Below are 14,823 nucleotides of genomic sequence, written 5' to 3'. Positions count from 1 at the left end.
AAAAGTACTAAGGCAAATGCCAACCTCACCATTTCCTGGGTGTGCTGTGCTTATTCAGTGATTCCTGAAGTAAAACATTTCTAAACCGGGGCCGGGCGGTGGCGCTGGAGGTAAGGTGCCTGCCTTGCCTGCGCTAGCCTAGGACGGACGCGGTTCGATCCCCCCGGCGTCCCATATGGTCCCCCAAGAAGCCAGGAGTAACTTCTGAGCGCATAGCCAGGAGTAACCCCTGAGCGTCACAGGGTGTGGCCCAAAAACCAAAAAAAAAAAAAAAAAAACACATTTCTAAACCGTTTTTCTCTATTGTGATTTCTTTTATTTATAAATGATGCTCAGTAAACAACTGTGAAAATGTGTGCTCATGTTTCTAATACGATTTTCATCAAAGGCCCAGAAGTCTGTCTCAGTTTTGCTCCCAGTACCAGAGCAGGAAGAGCGTTTTGTCACTTACGTGGGATGTGCTTTTGCCCTTAAGGTAAGTTTTAAAGGACAGGCTACTGGATTTCAAAGACATACTATAAGCCTTGCCAGTAAAATTGAAATGTTTTCAAAATTTGTGGTGAGAACTGCTTTTGAAAAGTACAAATTAGTGTGTTTTACTGAGGAAGTTTACTTTTATTTATAGGAGATAGCTCATTTGGCAAATCTATCTTAAATCAGTTTTTCTAAGAATCTGTAAATATATTTGGACTAATGTGAGTTATAGTTATTGTTTATTATTATTATCATTATTATTATTATTATTATTATTATTGGTCTTTGGGTCACACCCGGTGACACTCGGGAGTTACTCCTGCTCTGCGTTCAGAAATTGCTCCGGGCTTGGGGGACCATATGGGATGTCAGGGATCAAACCAGATTCATCCTAGGTCAACCTCATCTATGGCAAACGCCCTGCCACTGCACTGTCACTCCAGCCCCTATCATTATTATTTTTTAACCAACCTTGGAGGTACTCAGGCTTAGTCCTGGCTTTGTACTTAGGGATCACTCCCGGCAGTGCACAGGGTACTGACTGTGGTTCTGGGGGTTGACACAGGGTTACTGGTGGGCAAAGCAAGTGACTTAACCTTTGTAGTTTCTGTCTACCCCTCTGTCATAGTTACAGCTAACTTAATAAGTCAGGTATAAAGTCATTAAAGTGTGATGGTCTATTTACAGAATACAAAATACCTTAGGCATGAATTTTTTCTGTGTTAATTAAGGTTCTTTGTAGGTGCCGGAGAGATAGCACAGCAGTAGGGTGCTTGCCTTGCATGCGGCCAACGAGGGAAGGGGGACCTGGTTTGATTTCCTCGATTCCAGCATCCCATATTTCTGAGTGTAGAGCCAGGAGGACCCCTGAGCTCCACTGGTGTGGCCCAGAAACCAATCAGTCAATGAACCAATCGATAAATAAAGTTAAAAAAAATGTTTAAGAAAAGGTTCATTATTAACATTCTGGATGAAGTACTGCAATCTTAGAAGTTTTCTGTGTCAATATTTCTTGTCTCCTCTGCCCCTTGTTTTTCTGACCATGTTTGTGAAAACCATTGATATGCCTTTCTGGTATCTGACATCACAATTATTATGGTTTTTTGGGCCACACCCATTTGATGCTCAGGGGTTACTCCTGGCTAAGTGCTCAGAAAATTGCCCCTGGCTTGGGGGACCATATGGGACACCGGGGGATTGAACCGGGGTCCTTCCTTGGCTAGTGCTTACAAGGCAGACACCTTAACCTCTAGTGCCACCTCTCCATTCCCATTTATTATGGTTTTTAAGTATTTGTATTCCCCATTGATCTATGATCTCCAAGAAGAATTATCCCATATACAGACTTCTGTTTTCTGTTTGGTCAATAATATACCTATTCTGATCTTTCTCAAAATAGTGATTCTGCCTCTCTGGGGAATGCTAGAATGGCCTCAGAATGTAATAGGAATCCAAATTTCATTATGGGGTCCTCTTTACTTGCTGAAGAGGTGGATTGAGGGAAATCATATAGAGTAATTATTTTCTTAAAAGGGATGTGGTAGGGCAATGGGCTTGGCAGTCACTGATCTATTAGGAAGAATGCCTTCATTTAAACCTACTGCTTGCATTAGATAAAACAGATGTGTCCATAGTATTTCTTTTAAAATCATAAATTTCAATACCAAAAACAAACAAAAAAACCTAACAGAGAGAGCATTCTGAATTATTGATCCTTTAAGAAGAGTAAATTGTAGTTGAAAATGTCTTTGCATATGTAGAAATCAGATTATTAAAAATTCAAATATACTTTCAGAATCTTTGGAAAGAGTCACTTGTGCAAAGCTCTGTGTGAATAAAAGTTCTCTCTTTTACACATACAAACACACACAGGCTACCTCATCTGTCACCTTTTGTCCTTTTCATATTTTGAAGTATGATAGAAGGGACCAGAGACGGAATACAGAAGTTCTAGCACTTGCTTTTTCTGTGGCTGATCCTGGCAGTGAATATGACCTCCCAAATTCTGCCGGAATTTATTTCTGAGTGTAGAGTTAGGATTAAGCCCTGGGCACAACTAGCTGTGGACCAAAAGCTCAACCCCCTGCCAAGAGAAAGGGAAGAAGAGAGTCAAATGGACATATATGGGAGCATTCTGTGAGTTTGGTGATTCCAGATTATTTGATCTAGTTCTACTGGTATTATTTCATTTGACATTTACAGAATTTCTATTCCCTGAGCGTAGGATATTTGTTGCTGTCTGGGTTTTGGTTTTGTAAACATCCTTACTCTGAGGGTGTTTTGTTTGTCATTCTCAGGCTCTGCAGTTTTTGCATAAGCTAGTATCCCAGATTACCATAGATATTTTCTTCATTGATTGGGAGCGACCTAAAGGAAAGATACTTCGAGCTATTGAAGGTAATTGGCATACCATTTGTACCCAGATTCCTTTGCTGCCTTTTCAGGACCAGGAAGCTGAATCATATTTACTCACTCATTTCTTCCTGACCAGGTGAGGGTGGTGTCCGGAGTTCAGCCGTCCCTGTGAGCATATGGAGGACGTATTTTGTCGCAAACGAATGGAATGAAATTCAGGCTGTGAGAAAAATTAACCCACTTTTCCAAGTAGTTTCTGTTCTCTTCTTTTTGGAGGTAGGCACTATTTGATATTATTATGTATAACTTTTGAGTACCTCATCAGTGTTTTGGTTTGGTTTGGTTTGGTTTTGGGGCCACACCTGGTGAAACTCAGGTTACTCCTGGCTCTGTGTTCAGAAATAACTGCTGGCAGGCTTGGGGGACCATATGGGACACCGGGGATTGAACCCAGGTTCGTTCTGAGTCATCTGCATGCAAGGCAAATGCCCTACTACTGTGCTATGGCTCCGGTCCCATCAGTGTTAATTTTATGCAGGTCAGCTAAGTTTCCAGGTTAGTGTTCAAATTTTCTAAAGTTTAAATATTACTGTCATGTAATGACTGCATGACTTTTAAAAAAAATCTGTTAGGAATACATACTTTGAAAATGCCCATCTTTATTTTTTTATTATGGTATATAGTTCAGTGATGTTAAATACATTCACATTGCTGTGTTGCCAATCTCCAGAGTCTATTTTTTACCTGGTAAAAATGCAACTGCAGATTCACTAAACAGCTCATGCTTGTGATCCCTCCACAGCCAGCTATCACCTTTCTATTTTTGCTGTGTAAAATGCAACTAACTATTCTAGGTAAACAGGACCTTTGAAACCACTGGTTTATAGTCAGAATCTCTGGGAAATTTAGTCAGATTCTTTCTTTATTTTGGTTTTTGGGCCACACCCAGTGACTCTCGGGTTACTCCAGGGTATGTGCTCAGAAATCGCTCCTGGCTTGGGGGACCATATGGAATATTAGGGATCGAACCAAGGTTCGTCCTGGGACAGCGATATGCAAGGCAAATGCCCTACCACTGTGCTGTCACTCCAGCCCTTTTGCCAGATTCTTATACCCAGCCTCCTGCCTCAAGATTGATTCAGTAGTTCCAAAGTGACCCCAGCTCTTTATGACCCATTCTCACTTCAGTTTAGCTATTATAGCAATCATGCAGATTGCAAAAGGGCCACAGAACCCAATTTGGTCCCTAACACCACGTGGCACTTTCAATACTGCTGGAGGCAGCCCTGAAATTCCTCTGCATTGCTGGGTGTGGCCTGGAGGTTTCAGAAAACTACCAGCACACAAGCTGATACACATCTCTGTACCCTGGCCTTGAGGCAGGCTGGTGCTGTTGGCTGAGTATCTCAGGATGTGACTCTGGCCCCCCATCTCTGTTTCAAAATAAAGCTACTATGATATCGTTAAAGTTCCAACATTATTATTGAATACCTGTGGGGTTTGTCTGCACAAAGAGCTATAACTGAACAAGGGAATACATAATAATATTCATGTATATATACATATATATCGCTGTTTACTTATATTATGGATCAGGTTAAAATTATTAAAGACCATTTGTATACAGTACTGAATGTGAGTCTAAAATGTGAAAACTATTGATGAGTAGCAGGCATCCTCAGGAGTTAGCTACTTAAAAGATTGGATATAAATTACTTTTATATCTCTGTGCCTTAATTTTTTATTCTTCTGCTTCCTTTCCCTCATTCCTTGTCTTAAAGCTAGAAAATGGGTGAGGTGAACAGTATTGTAGAAGTTCACTTGTAGTAGAGGTTCTTTTGTTTGTTCATTTGTTTTTCTTTCTTTCCTTCCCTCTTGTTGTCATGATGGTCATGGTGGTAGTGAGTACAGATTACGTCTGCTTGGCTGGGGTGCTTGCCAGGTGTTGAGCCCTTGGATGAGATGCTTGCTGGGACCAAACACTTTAGTTGCAGGGCATTAGGGGTCATGCACTTGCACTTGGGTGCACAAAATCACTAAGTGCAATCTGCATTTAGCATGTTGTGAGGTGGGTTAGATACTCATATTATTTTATGTATATAAAAGGCCAAAGAATACTATTTTATTCTTTGGGAAAATATATTAAAATAATTTGAAAAATATGTGTATTACTTATGCCATAAAGATCTCAGATTCAATCCGAGCATCTCCATTTATGCCAAGCATAATCCTGGTGGCATTGCCTTTGGTCATTCCCAGCACCAAAGCAACGTATGTGAATACCAACAGCTTAAAGTAAGCAATTGACTCCAAGCTAATGCTGCTATTAAGTTATTAAAATTAAAAAGGGGAATTTTCCTTTCAGGAAAATTATTTTAAATATAAGGTGTTAACATGAGAAGCTATTTTGGACAGCTAAATATAGTTAAATGAGCTCCAGAGGGGCGAGGGCAGATGCTGACCACACTCAGTTACATGATATGATTCTGTGCAAGTGTGTATTGATTCCATTTGAATTACCCACAAAAGACAAACATAAAAAATAAATTACCATCTTAGAAAATATGTAGCCCCTTCCCCAAGAATAAGCAGAGCAAAGTCGAATAAATACCAACCTGTGTTTATTCCTATTTTTCCGCCCTCACCCTTCAAGTTTCCCAAATCCTTTATGTAAAGATGGTCTGTTGTAGAATTGCAAGATTATGGTAATAGGTTCTGCGTTGTCTGTGTAAATGCTTGTTTTCTTTTGTAATAAAGGGAAACCACAGATAACTAGTGATTTTTATTTAATCCTTCTATAGTCAAGACCTTAAGAAATGAAACTAGTGTTAAACATATCTATGTAGAGCTTTATTCTTATGTGTTTCTGTCCTTAGAAATAAATGCCTATTATTAGAGAAAAAATTGAAAAGCTATTTTTCAAAAGAGACTGTGATTTACAAAGACCTTTTACAACAGGGTGTTAGCCATACAATGTTCCTACCTCCAATTCTATCATTTCAGACGATAGAAAATGTAAGTGTGTTTAAATGCTACATTTCTTTTTTAATTTCAGGTTGTGGGATTCAAGAACTTGGCACTGATGGACCCATCCTCTAGTCTTTCCAGAAACCCAGTTAGCTACATCGCTCCTTACAGCCGCATTCTGAGATATGCAGTATCAGCTGCCCTTTGGCTCACCATTGGATTTATACAAGTAACGAGAGATTTTTCTTTTCACTTTACTTGCCTCTTTATAGTTGTAGTTCTCTTTATAGAGCGATGACTTCTGGGTTTCTGCTGCAGACAAGTGGCAAGAGCAATAATAATGACAGGACTTCATATACAGTGTAATCTTTCTAGTAACCTCTAGAGTTCTTTTGGTTCTGTTGGTGTTTTCATGTTACAGAGGAAGACACTGACGTACAAAAAGATCGAGTTGCTTAAAATCATTTAGTTGGTGGTTGCAGACCTGGAATTTGATTTCAGAATACAAGATGTTATAAGTAGTGGGCTACACAAGGTCTTTTGGAGTCTGAAGCTTTCTACTCATGGAACTATTATTATTATTATTGAAGTATTAATATTTTAAATTTTGTTTTATTTTATTGAAACCATCATGATGAACAAAGTCCTTCATAATTGAGTTTCAGACATACAATGATCAGGGCCGATCCCACCACCAGTATCAACCTCTCTTCACCATGTTTCCAGAGTACATCCCAAACCCCACCCTTTGACCCCCACCCTTCCTGTTAAAAAAAAAGCCCATTTAAAGTTTATATTCTTAGAGTTTGGGTCTCTCGATTCCATTGTTATTGACTCTGGCTTGGATATTTAGTTCTGTCCTTTTTCTTCATCTCCACCAATGCACCTGAGACCGCTTGGCCCCTGAACCCCATCCTTTCATACTTGTGTTTCTCCTCCTCCCCTCAGTTTCTTTCCTACTCCTCACTAGACTTTGGGGCCCATGGCGTTGGAGACAACTCCCACTTAGACCATTGCATTTCTTCATGTAGTTGTTCTACATACCACATATAAGTGATAGATATTCTGTTATTTATCCTTCTTCGTCTGGCTCACTTCATTTAACATAGTATCTTTCAGTTTTAAAAGTATAACTTATTATTTATATATATGAAGCATGGATTCTCAAATTGCCAGCGCCCTTTGTGGATTTTTTTTTGTAATATAATGCAAACTAAAACAATTATTAGCACAGCAGTAGGGTGTTTGCCTTGCACGCGGCTGACTGGGACGGACCTGGGTTCGATTTCTGGCATTACCATATGGTTCCCCAAGCCTGCCAGGAGCAGTTTCTGAGTGCAGAGCCAGGAGTAGCCCCTGAACGCCACTGGGTGTGACCTGAAAACTAAAATAAATAAGTAAATAAATAAACAAAAAAAAAACAAATAACTTTTTTAAATCTTAACCTCAGGTCCCATAATTTAAACAGGACAATTTTTTCCTATATTTCCTCACCTTTTTCTTCTTCTCTATTTTCTTTTTTTCCCACATGCTTTCTTGACGTGCAATTGGCATAAACATTTTAAGTTCCAGGCATGCTGGGCATTGTTGTTGATTTTTATTTATATAAGATTTAGATGTGCCATTTTTTAATTTTGACATCTCTGTATACTATCCTTAGTTATTATAAAATAAAAGTGTTTTTGTTGTTTTGGGGCCACACTGGCAATACTTAGATCTCATTTCTGGCTCTTTACTCAGGAATTACACCTGGCAATGCTCAGGGGACTATAGGGGGTGCCGTGTGTCAAACCTTGAGCTAACTACCTGGAAGGCAAGTGCCCTACCTGTTGTACTATCTCTCTGGCCCCTATATTATAAAAGTTTTAAAGTAAAAAAGGAATGAAAAAGAAGGAAGCAAAAGAAACAACTAAAACACTTAGCACTAATACCTGCTCTGTTCTTTGTCATAGGAGAACACGAGCTTCTCCAGAAGGGAAAATTCCCTAATACCTGTCCTTATAACCCTTGCTTCTAGACTTTCCCATGAGTAAAATGAATCACACTATTGGATTAAAAATCCCTTTCACTTTGTAAAAGTAGTCAATAAAGATAAACATCCTACAAGTTAGCGAACAGTTATCTGTCTAAAACAACCCGTGTTTAAAGTCTCTGATTGAAATCTCAAGTCTTAAGGGTTTCAATCCAGATAGAGTTTTGTAATCTGAGACTAGAATATGTTATTTTTAATCATATGCTTCTCTTCTCCTTCCCTTCGAGTTGCTGCTGTTAGGTGTCCAGGGCTTGCACACTTACCTACATTGTGCACACACATTAGTTATGGTGCCTGCCAGTCACCACATTCTTCGCTATCACACTAGGGAAGTGTCACGTCTTGCTGTGGATTGTGTTTTTGAGTGTCTTAATCATTGAAGGCCCCACCGCATATCCCTGGCGGCAAGATTGCGTTCTTACTATGGGTTGATTTTGAAATTGGAGCAACTTGATTGAACTTGGGATTTTTTGTTGTTTGTTTGTTTGGTTGGTTTTTGGCTCATGCCCAATAGTACTAAGATGTTCCTCCTGGCTCTGCACTCAGAAATCACTCCTGGCAGGCACAGGGGACCCATATGGGATGCCAGAATTTGAACCACTGTTTGTCCTTGGTCAGTTGTGCAAGGCCAACACCTTCCCGATGTGCTATCTCTCTGGCCCACTGACTTGATTAAACTTGAAGCAGATTTGACCATTGGAAGAGATAGACAAACAAAAATTTAAATTTTTTTTTTTTTTGGTTTTTGGGCCACACCCGGCGGTGCTCAGGAGTTACTCCTGGCTGTCTGCTCAGAAATAGCTCCTGGCAGGCACCATATGGGACGCCAGGATTCGAACCAACCACCTTAGGTCCCAGATTGGCTGCTTGCAAGGCAAACACCGCTGTGCTATCTCTCCGGCCCCCAAAAATTTAATTTTGAAACTAAGATAGAACTGAAAAGGTTGGAAGATTGATTTATCATCAGTGTAATAAAATTATTTCACTGAGTACATTAGATTCTTTTGGATTAGATTAGATTAGATTTCTGTAAATTCCTAGAGAATTTAAATGAATGGCATTTGAAATCTTTCAGATTTGATAAGCAATCTTTTTTTTAAATTTTTTTATTTTTTAATAATATTATCTTTACTTTAGCACCATGGTTACAAACATAAAGTGAACACCCCTTCACTAGATTCAAATTATCTTAAGTGGCAGTGGCTGAAATAAAACTAACCCCCCTCTCTCATGAGGAAGAAAAGCAGTGTTGAGAAGGGCAGGGCAGTTTGGGTTAGGATTGGTTCACGAATCTACTCGGTTCTGCTGCTTCATTAGCATTTCCACTCTGCATCGAGTAGAACGGCTGATGGGACTAATGGAGGAAACTGAGAGAACTCAGGCTTTCCCTTCAAGAGCCTTTTCAGAAGTTGATCAACATCACCTTGTTCTTAGTTTTGACTTATGTCCATATCTGGCAACATGGGTGTGTCTCAGCTGGATGCCAGAGTAGTAATGATCTATTGTAAGTTTATATCAGTGTTTATTCTTTAAATATCCTCAGAAATCCTTGACCAATCTGTTAAGAGTTGTATATATTTGCCTATAAAAAATCTTCTTGGTTCTCATAAAGTTAAGTTTTATTGTTTATTCCCGGGATTAGAGTAATATTTTTTTTCTTTTTTTTTTGGTTTTTGGTTTTTGGGTCACACCCGGCAGCACTCAGGGGTTACTCCTGGCTCCATGCTCAGAAATCGCCCCTGGCAGGCACAGGGGACCATATGGAATGCCAGGATTTGAACCTTCATCCTAATGCATGAAAGACCAACGCCTTACCTCCATGCTGTCTCTCCAGCCCCTAGATAATATTTTCAACTTTTGAGTGGTAGCCTTTAAGTTTTTTTCATTTGAATGTTACATTTTTATGTTATAAATAAAAGATTATATTAATTGTGTGCATAGAGTGCTTAGGGAAATGTTCCAGCCATACCTAATATATTCATATGTTTGAAAATATTTATTTGATGAGCTCAAAGTTATGCTGTAACAGTAACAAATTACAAATTGTGGTGTTAAGCAGAGATAAGAGAGCAAATGGAGATAAAAGGAGTTCACATTAGGAATTGCGGACAGCTTTAAAATTCACTGGTTAGGAAATGTTCTCAATAGCATATCTTAAAAACCTTCTCTGAAAACTCTTTGTTTTAGTTTTGGCTTTTGTAGCGCACTCAGTGGTGCACTGCCCTTACTCCTTCCTGGCTCTGCTCAGAAATTCCTGCTCAGAAATAACTCCTGGCAGGACTAAAGTGACCATATGGGATGCCAGGGATTGAATCCGGGTCTGCTATGTGCAAAGCAAGTGCTCTACCTTCCATCACTGTGCCCTTAAAATATATTTTTTTATTTGTCAATTTTTTCTTTCTAGAGTTACTAAGCCTAAGAAATCATAACATCTGAATACTTAGCACATTATCTACAGTTAAAATAGTGTTTAAAATGCTATTTATGTGTGCTGCTCCTAAGAGAAAAATAATATGAAAAGCAACTTTTCCAATGACTTTGGGAGAGATAGCATGGAGGAAGGCGTTTGCCTTTCATGCAGAAGGTCATTGGTTCAAATGTTGGCCTCCCATATGGTCCCCTGAGCCTGCCAGGAGCGATTTCTGAGTGTGGAGCCAGGTGTAACCCCTGAGCACTGCCGGGTGTGAGCCCCCAAAAAAATCAAAATCAAAATCAAATGGAAGGCTTGCTAATCATCTATTTGTTATTCCTAAACATTCTTAAAAATTCAACCTCAGTGAATCTTAACACCCTTATACAAATAATCTTCCTTTGACAGAAGAATCAGAAATGACAAAATTTTTGTCCTACAGGAAACATAGCTATTATATTCTTGGTTGGAACTCATGTTTTTAATTTCATGATTATAAAAGAAAATTAAATTCTAAAAGTTAATAAGGATGAATTTGGCTTCATGTTTCAGATTGTGTTCTTTGCTGTTTTTTATGAGAGATTTATAGAAGACAAAATTCGACAATTTGTTGATTTGTGCAGTATGAGCAATGTAAGTACTTAAGAATTTAGCTTGCAACTTTTATTTTTTCCATAGTAAAGATCATGAGTATTAAAAGAGTATTAAAGAGGCTTTAAAAGTGATTTAGTGGGGCCCGGAGAGATAGCACAGCGGCGTTTGCCTTGCAAGCAGCCGATTCAGGACCAAAGGTGGTTGGTTCAAATCCCGGTGTCCCATAGGGTCCCCCGTGCCTGCCAGGAGCTATTTCTGAGCAGACAGCCAGGAGTAACCCCTGAGCACCACGGGTGTGGCCCAAAAACCAAAATAAATAAATAAATAAATAAAAGTGATTTAGTATGATTGGATTTTTAGTCTAATTTCCTCTGATTGTTAATTCCGGGGATAGATATAATAAGCTACAAGTTATTATTTACTGTATCAGTTTTTTCTTCACTTGCAGTTTGATTGCCAGTTTCTTATGCTTCCAAATAGTTCACTTATTCCACAAGTCTAAAGTTTTCAGATATCAACTATGTGCTTCTTGGGAAATATTTTTCATCTCTTATTCATTATTCCTTATTACCTATTATTCTCTTGATAGGTTTTCCAGAAATTTCATCCTTACCATTTTGAAAGAACTGTTTTCAAAGGACTTTATTTCTCTGGAAAACCACGTGTTGCTTGTCGCTCCTTTTTTGTCTCTCTCTCTCTTTTTATAGATATCAGTGTTTCTATTATCGCACAAATGTTTTGGATATTATATTCATGGCAGATCAGTGCATGGGCACGCAGATACTAATATGGAAGAAATGAATATGAATCTTAAAAGAGAAGCGGTATGGTTATTGTATATCTTTTATTTTTGTCTTTTTTCTTAATTCGAAATTTACATTGATACACTGTGTGTGTATTTTAATCCTCTTAGAGTTCTAAGCTCATTACTCTGAATATTGATGAATGAAATTAATCAAATCTCATTGAATAGCTCCTACATAAGCTATCTTTTAGAATAGCAACAAAGTTGTTCATGATTGAGTTTCAGTCATTATTATATAGTGTACAACACCCTTTACCAGCACTCTTTTCCCTCCATCAGTGTCCCACTTTCTGTCATTTCTGTTTGAAATTTTCACATTTCTACTCTCATATCTTTTTGAGTCTCCCATTCCATGGTTTATTTGAGTTTTCCTTATCACCTATACAGGTGGCTAGTACTAGCTGGGTCTTTAGAACTACCACCTAGTCCATGGGGCTCATAGACTAGAAGAAAGGCATAGCCACAGGGTGTGACAGAGTAGTCACCCTCTTTGGTGCATACTGAACGGGTGTGAGAATGGCTCTGCTGCCAATCTGTCTCTCTGCCTCCATTTCTTGGGAATGTGTTACTGGATGGAGCCCAGCTGGTGTGGCTGGAAGACCCCATATTTTCTAATGATAAAATGTTATGTTTTATTTGGTGGTACACAGCAGCAATTATCAGGGCTTACTCCTGGTTCTGTGCTCAGGGATCACTCCAGGTGGGGCTTGAAGATCCTCTGTAGTACTGGGGATTGAACCAGGGTTGGTTGCTTTCAGGGCAATCGCCCTACCCACTGTACTATTTCTTGGGACCCCAAAATGTTATAATTTTGATCTTAACTTCCCTTTTTACTTTTCAGGAAAATCTGTGTAGCCAAAGAGGTTTGGTACCTAACACAGATGGCCAGACTTTTCAGATTGCAATTTCTAGTCAGATGAGACAGCACTATGACAGAATTCATGAGACACTAACAAGGGTTTGTACACTGATCAGTTATATTTTGTCAATATTTTCTATTATTTAAAAATGAGTATGCCATGTTCCACTTTTCTGTTTCTTTTCTTTTAGAAAAATGGCCCTGCTAGACTATTGAGTTCATCATCAAATACTTTTGACCAGAGTGTCAAAGCATATCATACAATGAATAAATTTCTTGGCTCTTTCATTGATCATGTATGTATTTTGACATTTTATATTGAAACTTCTTAAACAATTTTTAAGAATATAACCAGGAGTGTGATTTTTTTTTTTCAGTCAGATAAGGGGATTAAATGCTTTTTTTTTTTCTGTTGTGGGTCTTTGTGGGGGTTGGGAGGTTCTTTGAGTCACTTCCCACAGTGGCTGTTCCTGACTCTATGATAGGATGATCCTATGTGCTCAGAGGACCATTTGTGATACAGCAAGTACCTTTCAGCCCATTGCATTGCTTTTCTTTATGAATAACAGCATTAATGTGGCATAGAGGTCAAATTAGATTTACAGATAAATTTAAGATGAGATTTTATGTGTCTATAACTTAAATTGTCTGATTGCCTCCATGTATGCACTAGAGTTTTAAAGTCAGAATTTTAGTGTATAATTCATTATAAAAACATGTTTTTTGGACTAGAGCAGTCATCCTTCAAGTAGGGCATTTGCAAGAAGCCGACCCAGGTTTGATCTCTGTGATCCCATATGGTCCCCTAAACTCTCCAGGTGAGATTCCTGATCTCAGAGCCAAGAGTAACCCCTGAGGACTTCCGGGTGTGACTCCAAAATCAAAACAAAACAAAAATATGTTCTTCTTTGATTGTATTTCTAAAAAGCTTCCATGTTTTGAATTGACTTTTTTTAAGTATATCTAACTCTAAATGCCACTAAGAGAATTTTGTTGAAAACCCAGTGTATTAATTTCACTATCTTTGAAGAACAAATTTTTGTGTATACTATTTATTTTCTATTTTCTCCCTAATTTTACAAAATCTGGGTCTATCTGTTTCACTGCTATTTTTTAAAAGAACTCATTTTTTTTATACTAGGTTCATAAGGAAATGGACTACTTTATAAAAGATAAGTTGCTTCTTGAAAGAATTCTTGGAATTGAATTCATGGAACCAGTGGAAAAAAGCATCTTTTACAATGGTATTTTTAAATGTTTTGATTTGATTGTTGTTTCAATTTTGATGTAAAAGGACTTGTAAATTTTTCTTTTGATTTATAATTTTATATAAAAACAACCTAATATACATAATAGACTTAATAATAGTGTTCTATATTCTGTTTTCTAATGGTACAAAACAAGAAACAAATCTGTAAACACTAACTATTCTGAGACTAAAAAACTGAATTCCAAAATGAATGAAAAACATAAAAGATATTTTTATTAATACATAAAATTTAGATTTTAGAAGAATATTCTTTTGAAACACGTAAACAAGAATAACATCATTTAGACTTTTTTTTTTTTTCTTTTTTGGTTTTTGGGCCATGCCTGGTGGTGCTTAGGGGTTACTCCTGGCTCAGAAATAGCTCCTGGCGGGGCCGGAGAGATAGCATGGAGGTAAGGTGTTTGCCTTTCATGCAGGAGGTCATCGGTTCGAATCCAGGCGTCCCATATGGTCCCCTGTGCCTGCCAGGAGCAATTTCTGAGCGTGGAGCCAGGAATAACCCCTGAGCACTGCCGGGTGTGACCCAAAAAAAAACCACAAAAAAAAAAAAAAAAAGAAATAGCTCCTGGCAGTCACAGGGGACCATATGGGATGCCGGAATTCGAACCAACCACCTTAGGTTCTTGGTGGGCTGCTTGCAAGGCAAACGGCACTGTGCTATCTCTCCAGCCCCTAGACTCTTAAAAAAATATAGCTGTCCAAACCTGAAGATGACTCATTGGCTTAAAGCACTTATTCAGGAGTCTCAAGTCCTTGAATTTAGACCCAAAACCACCCATAAGACCTGAAGTGACTTTGACATCTCTGTTGTCAGGGGCCTCCAATGAGAAAGGACCTATATGGTGGTTCAGTGACTTAGAATGTGGCCAGAACAAATGTAAATTAGTGAGCTTAATTCTTGGTTTTGAGATATTTTGAACGTTCTCTGTTCTGCTCCTTGAGGAACCATGAACCACCCCACACAGAACAATTCCTGAGGCCACAACAGAGAATATCTCCTGAGGGCACGTAATCAGAGGTGAGCTGTCTCCACCAACAAAGGACCGAGCCAGAGGAG

At 38.5% G+C, this 14,823-nt stretch overlaps 1 protein-coding gene across 1 annotated transcript in view; it reads left to right on the top strand.

Moving 5' to 3' along the window:
* The window catches only part of TMEM67 (transmembrane protein 67), a 61,590-nt gene that overhangs the window by 41,021 nt on the left and 5,746 nt on the right, over positions 1 to 14,823 (top strand). The window contains exons 18-26 of the mRNA XM_049781935.1: positions 389 to 475; positions 2,772 to 2,871; positions 2,966 to 3,105; positions 5,885 to 6,025; positions 10,791 to 10,871; positions 11,540 to 11,656; positions 12,479 to 12,595; positions 12,688 to 12,792; positions 13,638 to 13,740. Coding sequence (XP_049637892.1) covers positions 389 to 475; positions 2,772 to 2,871; positions 2,966 to 3,105; positions 5,885 to 6,025; positions 10,791 to 10,871; positions 11,540 to 11,656; positions 12,479 to 12,595; positions 12,688 to 12,792; positions 13,638 to 13,740 — 991 coding nt within the window. The remainder of the gene's footprint in view (positions 1 to 388; positions 476 to 2,771; positions 2,872 to 2,965; positions 3,106 to 5,884; positions 6,026 to 10,790; positions 10,872 to 11,539; positions 11,657 to 12,478; positions 12,596 to 12,687; positions 12,793 to 13,637; positions 13,741 to 14,823) is intronic.

Source organism: Suncus etruscus, chromosome 10, assembly GCF_024139225.1.
Source record: "Suncus etruscus isolate mSunEtr1 chromosome 10, mSunEtr1.pri.cur, whole genome shotgun sequence".
NCBI classification, from domain to species: Eukaryota; Metazoa; Chordata; class Mammalia; order Eulipotyphla; family Soricidae; genus Suncus; species Suncus etruscus.
This window is presented reverse-complemented; position numbering and strand designations above follow the sequence as displayed.